The sequence below is a fragment of the Mus pahari genome, chromosome 19 (assembly GCF_900095145.1).
Source record: "Mus pahari chromosome 19, PAHARI_EIJ_v1.1, whole genome shotgun sequence".
NCBI classification, from domain to species: Eukaryota; Metazoa; Chordata; class Mammalia; order Rodentia; family Muridae; genus Mus; species Mus pahari.
In genome coordinates this window covers 1,765,484-1,786,593 of record NC_034608.1, presented here as the reverse complement: position 1 = coordinate 1,786,593, position 21,110 = coordinate 1,765,484, and the positions used below count along the sequence as shown (strand labels likewise).

General features: G+C 52.3%; 1 protein-coding gene across 3 annotated transcripts; it reads left to right on the top strand.

Moving 5' to 3' along the window:
- Positions 1-2: 2 nt before the first annotated feature.
- On the top strand, positions 3-19,957 carry Shisa7 (shisa family member 7). 3 transcript variants are annotated; one of them, XM_021219285.2, is made up of 6 exons: positions 3-297; positions 8,331-9,031; positions 10,643-10,797; positions 13,692-13,742; positions 14,551-14,700; positions 15,223-19,957. In XM_021219285.2, the coding sequence occupies exons 2-6, from the start codon at positions 8,352-8,354 to the stop codon at positions 15,858-15,860; spliced, it is 1,674 nt and encodes a 557-aa protein (XP_021074944.1). In that variant the 5' UTR covers positions 3-297; positions 8,331-8,351; the 3' UTR covers positions 15,861-19,957. The 3 variants fall into 3 exon arrangements, with proteins under 3 accessions (XP_021074944.1, XP_021074945.1, XP_029387841.1); XM_029531981.1 differs by lacking the exon at positions 3-297 and adding an exon at positions 933-2,107; XM_021219286.2 differs by lacking the exon at positions 13,692-13,742.
- Positions 19,958-21,110: the final 1,153 nt, after the last annotated feature.

Here is a 21,110-nt window from a genome sequence, read left to right as displayed (position 1 = left end):
GAAGAAAGTGGGGTCTCCTGCAGGTGGGGTGGGGGAGGCGCCTCTCCAAGCTCCAAGCCGGTGCGAGACACAGGCGAGGGCTGGCAGCGGCCACATCTGCACTGGGGCCGGTGCGCATCTGCAAAAGAAAGAGCTGCCGGCCAGGGTCCCCACCACGCAGCCTGCCGCCCCCACCCCCATCAGCGCGCGCGCGCCCAGCCCCGCTGGCTGGCAGACACGCGCTCGCTCTGCCTACCCTGGCTGGCCCCCACGCTGCCACCCCCCGATTCCCTGAAGGTCCCGCATCCGGAAAGTGAGGTGAGCGCATCCGTACCTGGTGAGGAGGGGTAAACTGAGGCACGGGGGAAAAGAGGGATGGGGAGGAATGGACAAGTATGTGAATGGATGGCATGGACAGTTGCTGCTCCGTGGTCCTTACTCGCCCAAGACGCAGAATTCTGCAGCCCCTTGGAGATCAGAGTGTTCAAACTCTACAGACGCCCCTCCGCCTCCACCGCGTCAAACCCTCACCCAAGATTCGCAGACTCCATCCCCAGCCTGGGGGCCTTTGAAGGCATCCCGTGTCCGCCAGAGATGCAAGGACCAGTGCAACCCCATTGACAATCAAACTCACCCACCGCCGCCGCAGATCCTAGCAGCCCAGCCCCCTCCCACCAGTTACCTAGCCCAGTACACCCTCCCTGGGGACCTAGGAGTTCCATCCATCCTCCGGTGCCCCTTGGGACACGGGCGTCGGAGCCCCGGCCCCCGCGTTCCGGTTCCAGGTGTCCCCTCCGCACACCCAGCCCGAAGCCTGCGTCTCGAGGCCGCGCTCGCGTCGCCATGGCAACGGGAGTCTATTTTGCGCTGGGAACACACAGCTCCCTCCGCAGCGCCCCCCACCCACTCTGCTCAAGAGTGAGGGGCTCAAAGGGCTGGGAACAGTGCAGTGATGAGAATGAGACACTTAGAAGGGACAGAATCCCGGGACAGACAAGCAGAGATTGAGAGAGCCCCTGACAGAGGAACTGGGTGTGGAAATTACAAGGAGGCTACAGATCCAGGCGGGGGAGGTTGGGATGGAGGGCCCAGACAGAGATCCGGACAGAGCCCTAGACAGACGCAGAGATGCAGAGGAACAGAAACCCGACGGCAGAGCCAGGTTAGAGAGAAGACAGCCGACTGGACGTAGGCAGGGGGCCTGAGAAGAGGATGGACGGAGTCTCTAGGCAGGGACCCCAGACAGCCCAGACAAAGTAGCGCTGCATGTGGTATTCCCCGCTATCCTTAGCAGGCAGGGATTTGGGGGGCTCTTTCCCAGCGCCACAGTAGCCAGGCACGCTCCTTTCCTCTCCCTCCTTCTACAGGTCCCCAATCTTGCCTGCTTTCCGCATTCCTACCTCAAACCGACTTTCTAATCCCTGATATTCCTAGGAACCCCTTCCACATGCTCCTACCCCCTTCCCTGATCTGCGCCCCCGCCACCACCTCCGCAGCCGCCACCTGCAGACCCCACTCGGGCCATTTTAGAGTCTCAGGTCCTTTATTGGTTGTGCCCTCCTCATCTCTAGCTCTCACTTCTCTCACTCTCTTTTACTTCCCCTCCCAACCCCAGGGCCTCTGCTTCTCTCTCTCTGGGTCTCCTACTCTCTTTCTGTGTCTCAGCCTCTGTCTACTTTCCATCACTACCCATCCTTCCGGTACCACCATCTGCGGGTTTCTGTCTCTTCCCTGACTGACTATCTCTGTCTTCCTCTTTGCGTCTGCGTTCCCCTCTTCCTGGACCCTGTACCCTCCTTCCCTTTCTCGGTTCTCGGGCGTCCTCACCACGCCTCCCCCCACCTGCTGCTGTTCTCTGCAAGGACCCTCGGGAGGCACTCCGATCCACCCAGCCCAGCCCACTTCTGACATCCTAGCCAGCATTCTCCACCCCCAGCTGGCAGGGATGGGATAGAACTTGTTGGGGGCTTCCTTTTCCGAGGCTGGCTCTTTTTCTCTGTAACACCTTGTGTCATTCAAGTCCTGAGCTGGATTTGAGAACCAAGCAAGGTGCAACCGAAGGAAGAACCGGGGTTTGGGGCCTCCTTTCCCACCCACCCCCTCAGGCTGTGGAGGAGGACATTGCCTTGTGAGTGAGAACTAGAGGTCGGGGGCGGTGTAGGGCTGGGGCGGAGTAGGAGATGGGGCGGGGAGGGGGCGGGGCAGGAGTTCTCACTTGCCAGTTGCAGATTCTGCGCAGCTGGGCTAGAGTGTGCTTGCACCTATAGGGCTGCATGACAGAGCTAGGATGAGCGAGGACGCCTGCCTGCCTGCCCGCCAGCCCAGTGCAGGGAGCTGGTGTAGAGATGCAATGTTTCTGGTATGCCTTAACATATGAGCCTTGAACACTGATGGTTAAAATATATACAAATGTTTATATGTCCGTGTAGCGTGATTATGTGTATGTGCACACACATGCACTCACACACGTGCTCTCGAAGGGTGTATAGGCACATCACCAGGCTGACACTGAGTGTCCTTGCTTTGGGGCTTCAGTTTAGCTGCCCTGTGGTCTGTGTCAAGTATCAGTGCTGTTGTGAGTCTGAGCAGTCCTGTGTGAGAGAAACCAGTCCCCTCGTCTCCAGTATCTGCACTGGTTACTGCATCTGGTTGTCCTCTGTCAACTCACAGCCTTTGAGCAAGGGAGACAGCTGCCTTCCGCCCCATCAGCACAGATGGCTTCATTCTTCCAGCCGGATTCCCATTGTACTTGTCAGTACTCAAAGAATGAAGGGATCTCTATAGCTGTGTCTGCTACCCTTAGAAAAGCTGGGTCTCTGGGTGTCTCACCTCCCTTGTCTCTGTGTGGGAGAAAGCCATCTAAGACTAGGTTCAGAGCCTAACACAGGTCTGGTCACTGAGGGGCAATCAGACCCCTTAGAGTTTTGTTCTCACCTGAGGGTTGGGGGGATATGAATATCCACCTCTCATGCTTGCTTCAGCATTTTCCAAGATGTAAACGTTTTCCTGAGCATTTACATGCATCACATGCACTGGGTCTGAGGGCTGCGAGAGGCAGCAAAGATGTAACTCAAATCATCCGCCTCCATGGACATTCTAGTTCTAGTCTAAGTGTCGAGAGGCGCACACCAAGGCTGCGTGTGTGCATCCTGTGACAAACACAGAGAGCTTCAGAAGAAACCTAGCAGGGCAGGGAACCCCACCAGCTCAGGGGCTGCTTGGTGGCTTGCTGAGACAACAGGAGAGCTGTGCTGAAGGAAGGGGTGGGAAGGAAGAGGTGGAGGACTGCTGAGCTGAGATCTGCCAATCAAGGCAGCAGCAATTGCTCAGGGAAGGAAAGGAGAGAGTTCTTGGGCATGACCCCAGAAAGGTCTAGAGCAGTGGTTCTCAACCTATGGGTCTCAAGCCCTTTGTGGGTCACCTAAGACACCCACAAAGCACAGACACCTTTACAACATTACAGATAAGAAGAAGGACCAGAAAGATGGTTCAGGGTTTAAGAGCACTGGCTACACTTCTGAGTTCAACTCCCAGCAACCACATGGCGGCTCATAGCCATTTATAAGGAGCTCTGATGCCTCTTCTGGCCTTCAGACATACATATTTATGAACATGCATGCATGCATGCATGCATACATGCATACATACATACATACATACATACATACATACATCTTTTTTTTAATAGCAAAAGAGGGCTGGAGAGATGGCTCAGTGGTTAAGAGCACTGACTGCTCTTCCTGAGGTCCTGAGTTCAATTCCCAGCANCCACATGGTGGCTCACAACCATCTGTAGTGGGATCTGACGCCCTCTTCTGGTGTGTCTGAAGACAGCTACAGTGTACTCGTACATAAAATAAATAATTTGTTTTTTAAAAAAACACATCACTTTATTTAAAAAAAATAGCAAAAGAAATAATTTTACTGTTGGGGGATGGGTCACCACAACATGAGGAACTTTTGTTGAAAACCATTGGCCTCGAGGGAAAGGAAAGAAAGGGTGGTCACTCAAAGACATTCCAGGTAGAGCAAAGATTGGCTTAAGTGAGGCAAGAAGCCAAGACAAGGTCTGAACAGGGAAGCTGTGGATGTCATCTGCCCGTTTTGTTTGCTGTTCTGTTTTGTTTGTTTTGTTTTGTTTTAAAGACGGGGTCTCATGTAGCCAGGATTAAGCTTGCACTTGCTATGTAGTTAAGAATGACTCTAAACTGGGCTGGTGAGATGGCTCAGTGGGTAAGAGCACTCCGAACTTCCGAAGGTCCGGAGTTCAAATCCCAGCAACCACATGGTGGCTCATAACCATCAGTAACAAGATTTCTGGAGTGTCTGAAGACAGCTACAGTGTACTTACATATAATAAATAAATAAATCTTTAAAAAAAAAAAAAAAAAAAAAAGAATGACTCTAAACTCTTGCCCTCCCTGACTCTGCCTCCCAAGTGCTAGGATTTGAAGTGGGAGCCACCGTGCCTGCCTCCATTTTAAAAAGACTTGTAAAGCATGGTTGGATTTGATAGCCCACGCCTTTAATTCACAGCGCGTAGGATGCAGAGGCAGGCAGATCTCTGAGTTCAAGCCAACCTGGACTACAGAAAAAGTTCCAGGCCAGCCAAGGCTTCAGAGAGTGAGACAATGTAAAATTTTAAAAATTCTGATAAAACACAGATAAAATTTACGTTTAGCCGTTTTAATGTCTGACATCTTCCCTATGTTTTGTGATGATCTCTATCTAGATCCAGAACACTCTTTTATTTTAAATGTGTGTGTGTGTGTGTGTGTGTGTGTGTGTGTGTGTGTGTGTGTGTGTTACTCAGGCTGACTGATTAAAGAGAGAGAGATGGGGCGGGATGAATTTAGACTTCTTAGCTGCAGGGTATCAGCTTTTCAGGGACCAAAGCCTGAACCACTTGGCAGAACCTCTTTCTTGTTACACAAAGGGCACCTTTAGCATGTCAGTTTCTGCCAAAACCTCGTGCTGATCTAGGTGCTGACTGGAGGAACTATTATCTAAGCTTCTCTCGGCCATAAGAGACGTCCACGTTTGCCAGGTTTGTCTCTGGACTAAGTTGTGCAAAGGTTCTGAGAATCCTTCAAAGAAACAGCTCTAGGATAACAACCACTGACTGTTTACGAAAGGTCACTTCAGAGCCTGGGTGCCATTGCTCTGAGTTAACGCCAGTTACGGTGGCCCTGCTAAAACTCTGCTACATGTGTGTGTGTGTGCACACACCCGTGCCATGGTTCACATATAAAAATGAGAAGACAACTTTGGGGATTCAGTTTTTCACCGTCTACCATCTGGAACCCAGGGAAGCCAATAGAGCAAGCACCCTTACCCACTGAGCCATCCTGCCTGCTCTAGTTCCAGAACATTCTCCTCACTCTAAAACGAAGCCCTCTTTGTATGAACCCATCTCTTCCATGTTCTTCCCTCCAGCGACAAGATATAAGTAATAAATAGGATTTCTGTCCGCGTGGGTTTGACTGCTGTGGCCCTTTCATATAAGTGAAATCATATACTGTGTAATGTTTTATGCCTGGCTTCTTCCTCTTAGAACAATGTCCTTAAGATTCACTTGCGTTGTAGCATGCGTAGCGTCAGTGTGACTCCTCCTCAAGGCTGAATAGTAGCCTGCTGTATGGACGTACCACATTTGTTTACCTGTTCATCTGTTTACCAAAATCTGCATCATTTTCTGCTTTGAATCTAATATGTACAGATATACTGTGGGCTTCTGTGCATGCATTTTTGTGGTCACATGTATTTAGATCTTTGGAGGGAAACACAAAGGAATGGAATTGCTGGTTCCTATGGTAACAATTAATTTGTGTGTAGTACTGGGGATTAAACCCCCAGCCTCAAGCATGCTATGCAAATGCTCTCCCACTCCCACTGAGCTATATGCCTGGCTTTCTTTGTGAGTCGGGGGTCTTTCTTGCTAAGCTGACTGGGCTGGCCTTGAACTCACTATATACTTGGGTGGGTCTTGAGCGTGTGATCTTCCTGCCTCAGCATCTCAAACAGACGAGGATAAAGAAATTATGCTACCATATCTGACTTTAATTTTTTTATGAGTCGTCAAAGTCTTCATGTGAACTAAGCCCACCTCCAAGGTGGCCTTTAAGTACCCGATGTGCACGCTCCCAGTAAGCAGTGAAATATACTGGGCTGGAGTTCTGGGAAGGGGGCTAACATAGACCCAAAAGGGAAAGTTGAAGGCTAGGGGTGGACGGACACTCAGGAGGTAGAGGCAGAAGGACAGAGTTCAATGTCGGCCTTAGTTACATAGTGAATTTGGGGCCAGCATCAGTTCAGTGGACTTTATTACAATAAAACCAAGCAAAAAGTAAAGAAGGCAGAGGAAGAGGGGGGGATGGAAGAAAGGGGAGACAGGAATAGAAGGAGAGAAGAAAGGAGGGAGAGAGAGAGAGAGAGAGAGAGAGAGAGAGAGAGAGAGAGAGAGAATCCATACACCTGGAAGTCCAACACTTAGGAAGCTGAAACAGGATTCATCCATTTGAAGCTAACCTGGGCTACATAGTTACAGGATTACAGAGTGAGACTCTGTTTAAAAAAAAAAAAAAAAAGTTGAGACTCCAAGTTATGAGAGGTGGAGCCAAATCTTGGGGAACTCCAGCACCCAAAAGCTATCTCCCTACCTCAGCTTTCAAGCACTTTGCTTGGCAATCTCTCTCTCTCTCTCTCTCTCTCTCTCTCTCTCTCTCTCTCTCTCTCTCTCTCNCNCNCNCACACACACACACACACACGTGCACAGTGGACAGAACAAATCTTAAAATCACCTAACAATGTTTACCTGAATACATCTCAACACCCCTCCTTCCTCCTCCTCTGCATTAGGTCCCCATGACTGTCACTACTCAATGTTCCTCCTCAGCAGTCTGAAGCACATGTGACATGTTTGTCTAGCACCTCCCTCCTCTCCCTGGAAGGTCCACCCCAGACCCACAGGAATCTGTGGGCTTATTCAAGGCTGTATTCTTGATGTTCTTGACACCCCAAGGGCTGTTTCCAGAAGGAGTCCCTGTCCTACACACTGGACACAGCCTTTGCTCCAAGCCTCTGGAGAGCTGTTCCCCTGGGCCATGTCAAGATGCCCTTTGAGAAGAGAGGGAGCCTCTGAGATGAAACACCCAGTCGCCTCTGCTTGCTGGCCCCGGTTCAAAACTGCTTATCCTGCCCAGTGGAGGGGGGTGGGCTCTGCTCTCCCGGGGCCCTGCCAGGCTGTCTTTCCTCCCCCATATCTTCTCCTGCCCACACTGGCCTGTTCCTGACCTGCCTGGACAGTTGCCATGGAGACAGCTAGAAAGCCCGCCCTTCTGACCCACCTACCCAGTCCCATGTCTCATCTCATCACCCCCACATAAAATGTTTCTTCCAAAACTGTGAACAGCAGCAACACTTGTATATGAGATGATTGTTTGTGCACATGTGTGTGTGCACACGTGTGTGTAAGAGTGTGTGTGCGTGCACATGTGCATGTGTACGAAAGAGGTAGGGCATCTTTGGAGACTTGTAAACTAAATAGCTGTTAGCCAGTAGTTCTTAACTATACTGTGTGCCCACCACCAAGAGAACTTCCCTCTTGTTTGTTGTCTCCCTATGTATCTTTGGCTGCCCTGGAACTCATTTATATACCTCAAGTAGGACTCAAACTTGAGACAATCCTCCTGCCCCTGCCTTCAGAGTGCTAGGGTTACAGGCCTGTGCCACCACGCCTGGCTTGTTTTGCTGTTGTTGCTTTGTTTTGTTTTTTTGTTTGTGTGTTTTTGTTTTTGTTTTTTTTTAAGCAGTACCAGGAGGCATCTTAGGTTGTCACACACAGGCATCACCTGCATGTTGGTCAGCTGTTCTACAGGTATATAGGACAAAAATGTTTGACGATTCCTCATGTCGGTATCAATATCCCTGCACCTATGTGGCTGAGCTCTCAACTAATTTTCATTCTCTCTCCTCTCCTCCCCTCCTCTCTCCTCTCTTCCCCTCCCCTCCTCTCTTCTCCTTCCTTCTCCTCCCTCCCCTACTACCGGGCTGCCCCACACCCCACATTTCTCTTCCCGATCCCTCCTTTCTTCCCTCACTCCTCTTTCCCTCCTTCCTGGGCTCCTTGGGTCTTTGGCTGCGCCTCACCCCCCTCCCACACATCTTCCTCAATTCCCCCCTCTGCCTTCTGCCTTCACACCTTCCTTCTCCGTCATGCCCTCCCTTCGTAAAAACTTCTGTATGCCCCTCCTCCGACCCGCCGATCCTTTCTTCTCTCCTACTGAACCCCCCTCTCGTCGCTCCCTTTGCCCTCCCCTCCCACCGCTGCAATTCGGCTCCGGGATCCGCAGCCTGGCGTCCCGGTGTGCACCATGCCGGCCCTGCTGCTGCTCGGGACCGTCGCGCTGCTAGCCTCCGCCGCGGGCCCGGCGGGGGCGCGCCCATCTAACGACACAAGCGCAGTGGCCCCGGGTGCGCTGCCCGCGCTACTCGCACACCTGCGGCGCCTGACCGGGGCTCTGGCGGGCGGCGGGAGCGCGACAGGTACCAGCGCCAACGCCACCAAGACCAGCCCCGCCGGTGGCACGGGCGCAGCGGCACGGGCGCCCCCTCCGGCCGAGCTCTGCCATGGCTACTACGATGTCATGGGCCAGTACGACGCCACCTTCAACTGCAGCACCGGCTCCTACCGCTTCTGCTGTGGCACCTGCCACTACCGTTTCTGCTGCGAGCACCGCCACATGCGCCTGGCGCAGGCCTCCTGCTCCAACTACGACACGCCACGCTGGGCCACCACGCCCCCGCCGCTGGCTGGAGGCGCCGGGGGCGCTGGGGGTGCGGGTGGGGGACCAGGGCCGGGCCAGGCAGGGTGGCTGGAAGGGGGTCGGGCCGGGGGCGCTGGGGGACGTGGGGGAGAGGGCCCAGGGGGCAGCACAGCCTACGTGGTGTGCGGAGTCATCAGTTTCGCCCTGGCGGTGGGCGTCGGTGCCAAAGTGGCCTTCAGCAAGGCGTCACGTGCACCCAGGGCGCACCGGGAGATCAACGTGCCCAGGTAAGTGTGAACTGGGGTTGGAGGGACAGGAGGGAGCCTGGAACCGGGCACTGGGGAACAGACAATCCGATGGAGGCGGTTCCTTGGTACTGGGAGGTGGAGCAACTGATTAAGAGGCAGGGCTTACTCTGAGAGAGGTCCACCGGCTTGGGGGTGTGGTCTGGGCAATAAGGGTGGCTTGGCCAGGGGTGGGAGTGGGGGGGGGGGAGGGCCGGTTCCTCAGAACCCAGACCCTGTTGGGGCGTGGCCACACGGATGACTGAGGTCCAAGTTAGTTGTGGGAAGTAACTGAAGCCCAGTGACAGAAGCGACAAAAGGACCTGGCTGTAGAAGAGTTGGTATGGAGAGTTCATCCATTCAACCAGTATTTCTTTTTTTTTTTTCTTTATTCTTTTTTTGAGACAGGGTTTCTCTGTGTAGCCCCTGGCTGTCCTGGAGCTCACCTTGTAGACCAGGCTGGCCTTGAACTTAGAAATCTGCCTGCCTCTGCCTCCCAAGTGCTGGGGTTAAAGGCGTGCGCCACCACTGCTTGGTTCAGGCAGTATTTCTTAAGCACTTTCTGTGGGCCAGGGGCTAGGGATACAGAATAGAACAAAAGTTCTGCCTTTCTGGATAAGCCTGTTTTCCTAAGTCCAAGGATTCGGCCTGTGATCTGTGTGATGTTAGGCACTCTTCCCCGCATAGACAGTAGGTCTAAGAATTGACCCCCCCCCCCCCGCTTATTCGGAATGTAAAGGAGATTAACTGAGCTGATTCATGTAGCGACCTAGCCGAGTGAGTGCTCATTAAATAGTTGTGGTGAATCCAGCAAGCCTATAGGCAACTCTAGATAGTGACAAGTGCTGTGAAGAAAACAAACCAATGTAAAAAGTTAACAGAAGGAGTGTTGGTTTGGGAAGGGATTTAGCTGAAGGTTTAGTTGAAGATCAGAAAGAGTCTGTCTGAGCAGGAAATAAGAGGCAGAGCCATTCAGGTATCTGTGTGAGGGTCATTCCAGGCCGAGGGAAACTACAACACGGGGGCGGCATCCTGTTCCTGCTGGGTGTCTGAGGAGGAACAGGCAGGTCTTCTGTGTGTTATGAAGAGCCACGAGAGATAGATATGACCAAGGGAACACCTTTGAGGCTCTGTATGAGGGCAGACAAGAGGCAAGGACTCCAGCTGCACGCCAGGAGAGAGCGACAGTGATTTCCAGGTGGGAAACTTGCTGAGCAGTGTGACCTGATCGGCAATGTATTGAGGAGGTCTGTTGTGAAAGATTACAAGGAGGGAAACGTTCAGAAAGGTCGGCCTAAGTGAACAAGTGGGGACGTCTTTTACTGCAGCCAGGAAGGATGCCCAAGGAACAATTATAAGGTCTTAGCTCATGGCGGGGCAAGGCCACACAGGTGGCTGTGGAGAGACCTCAGAAGGGATTCCTGAAAGAATTCATCAAGCAAGAAATGTGGCCTGGAAAGGTTGACATTAAAAGGTGCATAGCCAAAACTGGACCACATCTCCGCACTGTGGATGCCCTAAAGAAGCAGATAGGGATAGAAAGTCCTGGACCCTTACCCATCTCCCTCCCATCCCAGTCCCTGACTACCCACCGCATCCATCTGCCGTTTTTAGAGCTCTGGTGGATATTCTCAGGCATCAAGCAGGACCCGCAACCCGCCCGGACCGGGCCAGAAGCAGTTCTCTGACCCCAGGGCTGGGAGGTCCAGACAGCATGGCCCCAAGGACGCCCAAGAACCTTTACAACACCATGAAGCCCTCCAACCTCGGTGAGTGCAAATGACATGGGACCTCATCTCTGGCCATGCCCTCATCCCCGTGGCTCTGTCCTCCTCATGTGACACCCCTCAACCCTAATGCCCTGGCCCCATTCCAGTCTCATCCATCAGCTGTGAACATTTCTTCTTTCAACATGCATGCTGCTCATCCTAAGAGAACTCCCCGAGGTCATAGTAGGCAGGAAAAGTTCTGGTCTTATTTGAGCCAGGAAATGGGGGAGTGGTGTGGGGATGCTTTTCCCAGCGAGAGGAGCAACTGTCAGCTGCAGGAACCCTAGGTGGCTGGAGAAGAGCTTATGGGGCTCTCAGACGTGAGAGCACAGGCAGCTTAGAGCTCTAAACTTCTTCAGGCTAAGTTCAGGTTCTCCGTTCTGAAGTCAATGGGAAACCATTGAGGTGCTTTGAGCAGGGAGCAGACAGTGCCTAAGTGGGAGATAGATAGGTGATGATGCACACAGCTATAATCCCAAAATTCTGAGTGAAGGCTGAGGTAGGAAGATTAAGAGTTGGGGCCCAGCCTGGGTTAAACAGTGAGATCCTGTCCCAGGGGACCAGAGAGGTCCTGGGCAGTAGGAGCTCATGAGTTTAATCCCAGCAGTCAGGAGGCAGAGGAAGGCGGATCTGTGACTTCAAGACCAGTCTGGTCTACAGAGTTCCAGGACAGCTAGGGCCATACAGAGAAACCCTGTCTCAAAAAACCAAGAGGAAGGAGAAGGAAGAGGAAGAAAGAGAGAGAGGGTGGGGAAGGAAGGTAGGAAGGAAAAAAGAGAGAAAGAAAGAAAGAAAGAAAGAAAGAAAGAAAGAAAGAAAGAAAGAAAGAAAGAAAGAGGAGGAAAGAAAGAAGGGAAGAAAAAAAGAAAGGAAGGAGGGAAGAAAGAAAGAAAGAAAGAAAGAAAGAAAGAGGAGGAAAGAAAGAAGGGAAGAAAAAAGAAAGGAAGGAGGGAAGAAAGAAAGAAAGAAAGGAAGGAAGGAAGGAAGGAAGGAAGGAAGGAAGGAGGGAAGGAGGGAAGAAACAAAGAAGAAAGCCAAGGGGTAGGGATGGTGCAGCTCAGGTAGAACTCATCAGTGGGGAGCTGGAGGTGGGCCTCCTGGGTCCACTTGCCTAGAATCCAACAGTAAGGACCTTGGGGTGGAGTTTAGTTAGGGTGCTTACCCAGGGAGAGAGGACCCTGGGTTCTATCTCCAGCCTTGCATAAGATTGGAAGGGAGCCAGGTTTGGTGGCTTCTGCCTCCAACCCTTAGCACTGGGGAGGCAGAGAGAGGCATCAGATCTCAGTGAATTCCAGGACAGCCGTTCACACTGGGACCCTGTCCAGAAACAAAAACAAAAAAACAAAAAAAACCGGGCTGGAGAGGTGGCTCAGTGGTTAAGAGCACTGACTGCTCTTCCAGAGGTTCTGAGTTCAAATCCCAGCAACCACATGGTGACTCACAACCATCTGTAATGGGATCTGATGCCCNCTTCTGGGTTGTCTGAAGACAGCTACAGTGTACTTACATATAATTAATTAATTAATTAATTAATTTTTTAAAAAACCCACCAACACCACCAATAACAACAACAAAAAAACCCGTGTTCTGGAAACTGCAAGCTATGTTAAAAGAAAGATGAGAGGAGAGAGGTTCAGGAGGCCCGTGCAATAATAGAAGAGGGTCTGAACTGAGTCAGGGGTGGACAGGGGAGATGATTTTTCAATGGTAATAATGAGGGGACATTCAAAGTTTGTCTTTGTGGGATTTCGCTTGTTTTTTGTTTTTGTTTTTTGTTTGTTTGTTTGTTTGTTTTCAGATCAGGTCTCATCAGGCTGGGCTTCAAACTATGTAGTCGAACTTGAACTCCTGAACTCCTTCTCAAGTACTAGAGAGTACAGGCTGTGCCACAGTGTCAGGCTTTAATCTTTCTCTCTCCTCCTTCCTCCCTCCCTCCCTCCCTCCTCTCTTCCCTCCCCCCCTCTCTCTCTCTCTCTCTCTCTCTCTCTCTCTCTCTCTCTCTCTCTTTGGTTTTTGGTTTTTTGAGACAGGGTTTCTCTGTATAGCTCTGGCTGTCCTGGAACTCACTTTGTAGACCAGGCTGGCCTCCAATTTAGAAATCCGCCTGCCTCTGCCTCCCGAGTGCTGGGATTAAAGGCCTGCGCCACCACGCCCGGCTCTTTCTTTCTTTATGTCTTCCCAAGTCAGGGTTTCTCTGTGTAGCCCTGGCTGTCCTGGAACTCACTTTGTAGACCAGGCTGGGCTCGAACTCAGAAATCCACCTGCCTCAGCCTCCCATATGCTAGGGTTGCAGGCATGACCCATTGTGTGGAGCCTCAAGCTAGATCCTGAGAAAGATTTCATTCAATAGGAAAAGGAAGAGATTCCAGGCACTGAGACCAGCATTGCAGAATGGGTAAAGGCCCTGTGGCAAGCCTCAGACACCACCCGCATGGTCCACTTTTCCTGTGGGGATAGTGGACCATGGAAGGCATCATCTGAGTGCTGAGGGGTGGGGGGCAGCAGCCACTGTGATTGGCTTCTCACCTTAACGTGGACTGGGAGGATGACAAAAAAGGGCATATTTGGTGATTCAGAGGGAGGGTGCCAGGCAAGGCAGAGATGTGGGGTCAGGAGGGGCCACCAGGCTTGAGTGGCAAGAGGGAAAGAGGTGGCATGGAGACCACCAGACTTCTGACTTGGGTAATTGGGTGAATGTGGAAAAGGGACATCTCACTCCCCAACCATGATCATGAGCACCCATCCTCTGTTTCTCCAAAGGGGCCAATAGAATAAGTTCTAATGAGGGGGTGGGGGCTGTACTGAACTGAGAGCCAGAAGTGACACACTTCCAGGCAGGAGTGTCTGCTGGGATGGCGATGACAGTGACATCACCTCCCTTCTCGGTCCCTCAGATAACCTGCACTACAACGTCAACAGCCCCAAGCACCACGCCGCCACACTGGGTACGCAGAGGGCCGAGGCGCCCTGGGAGTCGGGGGTCCTCGAGCCCCACTGTGGGTAGCCCCAGCCTGGTGCTGGGTGGAGCCCCAGTCAGACCCCCGTGAGCCGGTGCTCATGTGGGGCTGGCCCCACCAAGGCAGCTGCCGTGTCCTCGAGAGGACACCGGAAGTGGTGGATCTCCTTCCTGTCAAGTTTTGGGGAAGATGCGTGGAATGCATCCCCAGCTGAGGCCAGGATTCAGTGGGTGCTGACAAATGCCAGCGGTCCCCGACCTGGAATGTGATTTCATCCTCAACCACAATCCTGTCCAGTGTGATGGGAAAGGAGGGACTCCTAAAGGTTGAAGCTTTCACAGGCTAGAACTTCAGATCCTCACCTCCCCAACTCTAGACCTCTGAAGGAGGTCTGGAGCCTGAAATCTTAGACCCATGGAGGGATGGTTAGAGCATGGACCCCTTGCTTGAAAAGGGAGGGCTGGGATCTTCACCCCTGTGGCTGTGGGAGGAGGGCTGGGGTCTGGAACCCTAGGTCTAAGGGAGGAGGGTGGGAGCTTAGATTGGAGTCCGAGGGAAGAAAGCTGAGGCCCAGACTCCTGGGACTGAGCGACAGGGCAAAGGTTAGCTGGATCCTGGGAGGAAGGGTGGAGGGGTAGCATCTGGGTTCCTGAATCTGAGGGAGGGAATGGAATCTGGATCTTCCGGCTTGAGAATGAAAGGGTATAGAACCCTGGGTCTGAGGGGGGAGGGCTGGGTTCTGGTCCATGGGTCTGAAGGAGGAGGGCTGCACTGACTGGGTCTTTCCCGGCCACAGACTGGCGCGCTATGCCGCCGCCCAGCCCCTCCCTGCACTACTCCACGCTGTCCTGCTCCCGGTCCTTCCACAACCTCTCTCATCTTCCCCCGTCCTATGAGGCTGCTGTGAAATCAGAACTGAATCGATACTCTTCCCTCAAGAGGCTGGGTGAGTAAGCCTGGGGAAGGGGAACTCAGCCAACGGCCTTGTGGGGGGTGGGGAGGAATGGTTGTGTCGTCCTTCAGTAGAACCGTGGACAGCGGGTGGCGGTGATGGGAGGCGCCAAAAGTTTCTGTCTTCTTACCAGTACCAGCTTTTTCCCTAGTTGGTTCCATATTACCTGAGATAGTTTGGGAGTTTGGGTTGGTTGTTTTTTGTTTGTTTGTTTGTTTTTTGTTTTTGTTTTTTGTTTTTGTTTTTGTTGGTGTTTAATTTTGCTTTTCTGAGCCAAAGACTTGCTTTGTAACCCACATTGTCCTGGAACTAACTATGTAGCCCAGCCCGACCTCAAACCCTCCTGTTTCAGCTTCCCTAGTATTGGGATTGCAGGTGTGAACCATGCCCTGCTTAGCTTGGTGACTCTTGTTGATCAAACTTTCAGGTCTTCTGGGTGCTGCCTGGGGTTTCTGTAAGGAGGCTAGAGGAGGAAGGCTCTGGGTTGTCAAGGGATCTGGTCTTTTCCTCCCCCAGCTGAGAAAGATCTGGATGAAGCCTACCTGAAGCGCAGACAACTGGAGATGCCGCGCGGAACGCTGCCCTTGCATGCACTCCGGCGGCCTGGCACTGGAGGTGGCTACCGTATGGATGGCTGGGGTGGCCCTGAGGAGCTGGGCCTGGCACCAGCACCCAACCCCCGGCGGGTTATGTCCCAGGAGCACCTGCTGGGTGATGGCCGAGCTTCCCGCTATGAGTTCACGTTGCCTCGAGCGCGCCTGGTGTCTCAGGAACACCTGCTGCTGTCCTCACCTGAGGCGCTTCGCCAGAGTCGCGAGCACCTGCTGTCACCCCCACGAAGTCCTGCACTGCCCCCAGATCCCACCACCCGGGCCAGCCTGGCTGCCTCACACTCCAACCTGCTGCTGGGGCCTGGGGGCCCCCCCACACCCCTGCATGGGTTGCCCCCATCAGGCCTGCATGCCCACCATCACCATGCCCTTCACGGCTCTCCTCAGCCAGCCTGGATGTCTGATGCGGGCGGGGGTGGGGGCACACTGGCCCGCAGGCCACCCTTCCAACGCCAGGGCACCCTGGAGCAGCTGCAGTTCATTCCTGGGCACCACCTGCCCCAACACCTGCGCACTGCCAGCAAGAACGAAGTGACTGTCTGAGGCCAGGTGGAGTGCTGGGGGCTGTGGCTTCCGAGGCCCCCTTCTCCCAGCCCAGATCTCCATCACAGGCTTATCATACACACCAAGGGTCTGAGACCAGATGGGCCCTTGGACCGGAGACCACGCCTCCTTTTGGGATGTTACAGTAGATGAGATCTCTCCTCCTACTTTGTCACTGTTTGAACCAAGGCCTCCCTCCCATGATGTCATCCCAGAGGAAGGAGGCCTGTACATGAGGTCATTGCTAGCAAATATGTCTATGTTTTATGATGTTGTTTGCAGGGACTAAACCTCCTTCCTATGAGGTCACCACAGAGGAAGAGCCCTGCCTATGAGGTCATCACTAGAGGCTATGTCCATTTTGCATGACATCACCACAGAAACTCCTTTCCTGTGATGTCACTACAGACAATGCCTTGTCCCATCCCATCATCCCTAGAAACAGAAATTTCTTCCTGCAGTGTCACTGCAGAGACAAGTCTCACACTTCTCGACACTTGTTGACATCATCTTGACTGAGCACCAAGGCCTCTTGCAATCATCATCACAGGACAAATCTTTCTCTGCCATGGAGAAGATAGCTCCATTCCATGATGCCACCACTACAGACAAAGCCATTTTCCCGGGACACATCGCGGTGGACCACGCCCTGCCACTTATGTCCTCACTAACAATTAGGCCTCCTTTCCACAATACTGTCACAGGACTTTGCCTCCCTCCTGTGATGCCATCACCAGAATAGGTGCCTTGCCCAATGGCGCCATCACAGGGACTGTGCCTCTTCATGTGATGTCATTACCAGAAATGACCACCTGTTCCTGGGACTTCTCCAGGGTGAGGCCCTTCTGTGGTGTGACCAGCAGTTACCACCACTTGGAAATGACACCAGGAGACACCTCTGTTGCTGTGCCATGTCGTGAGAAAGTTGGGCATGTGTAGCCCAAGGCCACCTGGGGAGAGGCCAGAGAAAGTACTATCCTGAGATGTAGTATGAGGGTGGGTGTCAGCACGAGGGATGCTAGGATCTTCCTGTAGGATGCTGGGGATGATGCCCTCCATTGCTTGGACATCATCATAGAGTGCTTCCTTCTCAGAGGTGGTCCCCACTCTAGATGACCAATAGTAGTGACTGCATAATGATTGTGTCATCAGAGTCCTTATCTTACTTTCCTATAGCTAAGCTCTGTGGCTTCTTTCTTCCCATGACCCCAGGGGCAAAGCCAACAGATGTCTACTAGCCCCTCTAAAGGAAAGCTGGGCCTGTGCAGTGAGTCCTGGGGATGGCACCCATGGATGAGCTTCAGCTCCAGAGCCACTTTGATCCACGAGGCTTCTAAAGTCCTGGGACTCATGGGTGAGCCAAAGGAAGGCATCACTTCTTTCTGCCATGTCTAAAGACATCAGCTCTCAACAGAGTCCCCATCTCTATTGGAGGGGGAGGATTAGGGTGTATATGCTGCTGACCTTGCCCATGACATCATCAATGCCGCCTAGTGTCTCACGATGGCACAGCAGCTGGGGTCCAATGTTAACTGTGTCATTTCCCAGAATTCCATAAGACTTACCTCAATTACCATATCACCTTCCAGGCATTATCACCATTAACGGCATTATCATTGCCTCCCAGGATCCCTCCCAACCATGGTGTCATCATTTCCCAGGGTCCAAACAACAAACACATTGTCATGACGTCCCAGGGTCCACCACAAGCATGTCCTCATTGCTTCCCAGAATCCTTCACAACATGCTCACCTCATCACCTGCCAACATCCATCATAGCCAGGGGAGGTCTTCATCATCTCCCAGCAATCACAACCACACAGTCCTCGCCATCTCCCAGATGGTGAGATCCATCAGAACCACACTGTCCTCATCTCTCAGGACTTGTTAGGACTGAGAGAGCCAGAGTTTCTCATGACTCCTTATAATTGCAGTGTCACCTCCCAGACCCACTTTATCCATGTCTTCATGTCTCAGTAGCCACCACAGCTATGATGTCACCACTTCCTAAGATCCACTCCAACTGTGGTGTCCCTGGATTCTTGTGACCATGTATCATCACATCCCAGGATCCATCTAATAATGTCACAAGTATCATATACAATGAGCATCCATGGACCCATCAGTCATGTCCTATCACAACTCATCAGGATTTACTGTAACTGTGGTGCCATCACCTCCAAGCAGCCATAATAGCCAATGGTGTCTTCATTTCCCAGGACCCATTTTAACCCCAGTGTCTCCATGGTTTAGGGTCTCTGAAATCCAGTGATATCATTCTCTCTGGAGTCTACCATAACCACAGTTATCATCACCTCCCTGGACCCATGACAACAAACCATGTCATCATGTTCCAGAGTGTACTTCAGCCATGGTGCCATTGTCCTCTCCCAGAATCCATGTGAAACCGTGTGTCCTCATCTTCCAGGACCCATGGCAATTGTGTGCCATCTGCCAGGACCCACCATCTTAGGGTCCAGATGTTGTTGACAGGCTATATTTCAGTTGTCCTCTGGGGTCTCGTGGCATTTACAGTTCCTCCCTTTAGGGGAACCAGCACAACAGGCCATTTCCCATTCCCTCCAATGGACTAGGGTGGAGCCAGCTGTCTCCCTCTGATAATGCCACCCCAGTCTGGCCCTTCTTAATGTGTCACTGCCTCACTCCTGATCCGAATAGATACCTGGATCAGCTTCACCTACAGACTTGGCCTTGGTGAGCCTCCTTCCACTCACTGGTGAGTGCATCCAAACTCTTCTTGGATTACCACTGTCCCTTGCCTGATCTGATCGGTGACAGGGTCATCTTGGTGACCTCTCCGCAGCTGTAGCAGAGGGGGAGCTTCCCAGCCCTTAGATGGCCTCACTGCCCTACCCCACTCCATCCCTGGTACTTGGTCCCAACCAGGATCAGAACTTGCAGGCTTGGTCCAAGCTCTCCCTAAAGAGGGTGCAGGAGATGCCACAGCTGATAAACCACCCACTGGCCTATTCCCGGAGTATGTATCTCTGAGAGCAATGGCCCCTGTTACCTTTACCTGAAAAGGCCACGGGTGCTCCTTTGCCCTTTCCCTAATATACCAGGGAGTGAGTACCCAGGGGCTTCAGGGAGGCCCTGACAGCCAGTGCACAATCTTTTCCTCCACACCCAGTTCTCTGTACATATAGCCATGTTTCAGGGGGGCGGCCATTCCCCACTCTTAAAGGGCTACATGCCCCCCTCCCAGCCCCTAAGGCAAGGAGGGGGGCTCTTCTCCCTCCTCTGGGCCGCCCTCTCCCTCTTATGTCTCCCTCCCCCCACCAACTATTGGCCCCTGTGGCCATCCCCTTCTTGCCCAGAGCCTGGATGGGATAGATGGAACCAGGCTCTCACCATGCTGAGGAAAGTAGGAGGTCACCGCCAACCTTCCTAAAGGCCAGCACCAGGTTTTCGGTCTCCCAACTACTAGACGCTCCGTGGGCTCCCCATCCATTCTAGGCCCTCCCTTCAAGTGTGCTTAACACTCCCATGGGACACACAGCTTTCTTCAACCCCCGAGCCCTGGAGAGGTTCAGGGGCTTTCAGCTTTTGTCCGCCTGTTCTCTCCTTCCCTTCATCCCTCCCCGAACCTGAATACCTTCCTGGGATCTGCCCTCACCCCAGCCTCCGCCCTCCACCTGCCTGACCCTGAAGTCTTGACCTCTTATTTCAATAAAGCCATAGTGGGGAGAGGTCTTGAGGGTGGGCCAGCAGGCCCTGTTCTGCTCATCCCCCACCATCATCACAATGCTTCCAGAGCTGGGACCTGGCCTTCTGAGTCTTTCCCTCCCCAGCCCCCCTGCTCCCCAATAAACACAAATACACATAGGCAGGGTGTACCCATGAGGAAAGCTCCCTTCTGGTTGGGGGCTGCAGAGGGGGTGTTAGAGACAAGATCAAAGTGCCACACCAGAGGCTCCTCACACCTCTGAACCCCATTCTTACTCCCCTCCCCACCCTTCCCCCCAGTGCTGGACTCACCTTCCTCTTCCTGGGGAGGACAGCAAAAGGAAGGAGCAGGCACTTGGCTGGGGGTGGGGGGTTGGTTTTTGTTTTGGAATAAACAGCTGTTTTCCTGATCTTCAGCCTCAAGGTTTTCTTCTCACCTGTTCACTTGTAAATCGGGGACCTCCCCTCTCTGTGTAATGGGGTATAGGCCTGGCCAAAGGCATACTATCATTTGTCAAGGAAGGAAGTTCTAAAACTGCTTTCTTCTGAAGGCGAAGCATGAAGCATGAAGCTGAGGAGTCAGGGAAGGGACATTTTTTTTTTCTTTTGGTTTTTCGAGACAGGGTTTCTCTGTGTAGCCCAGGCTGTCCTGGAACTCACTTTGTAGACCAGGCTAGCCTCGAACTCAGAAATCCACCTGCCTCTGCCTCCCAAATGCTGGGATTAAAGGCGTGCGCCACCACGCCCAGCTCTGGGAAGGGACATCTTAATTCTTGGTTTTGTTTTCTTTTTAAATTTTTTTATACATGTCTTAGTTAAGGTTTCCATTGCTGTAAGGAGACACCATGATCAAGGCAACCCTTATAAAGGACAACACACACACATATAGATATAGACATAGATATACACATACATACGTGAGTGTTTTGCCTGCATGGATGTCTGTGTACCACATGTATGCATAGTGCATGAAGAGGGCATCAGATCCTCTAGAACTGGAGTTACGGCAGTTGTGAGCCTTATGGGTGCTTAGTATCAAGCTTGGTCCTCTGCAAGATCAACTAGTGTTCTTAACAACTCCACCTCTCTAACTCCTTTAACTTGTAATATTATATTTATCTACTGTGTGTGTTCCTGTGTGTGCAGCAGTAAGGGTTGGATGGAGGGCCTCATAAATGTTAAAACAGGTATTGTACCAGTGAGCTATATTTCCAGCCCCCTTTTCCCCTTTCTTTTAAAATACATTTTTTAGCTGGGCAGTGGTGGTCTATGCCTTTAATCCCAGCACTCAGGAAGCAGAGACTGGTGGATCTCTGTGAGTTCAAGACCAGCCTGGTCTACAGAATGAGTTCCAGGACAACCAAGCCTACACAGAGAAACCCTGTCTGGAAAAACCAAAAATAAATAGATAAATAAAAATATCTTTTTTTTTTTTTTTTTTTTTTTTTGGTTTTGCATTTACTAAGTTTCCCAGGTTGGATTTGAACTTGTACTCCAGCCTGAGCAGACCATGAAGTTTCCATCCACTGCACCATTCTCTGACTAGCTGGAATGACAGGCCCA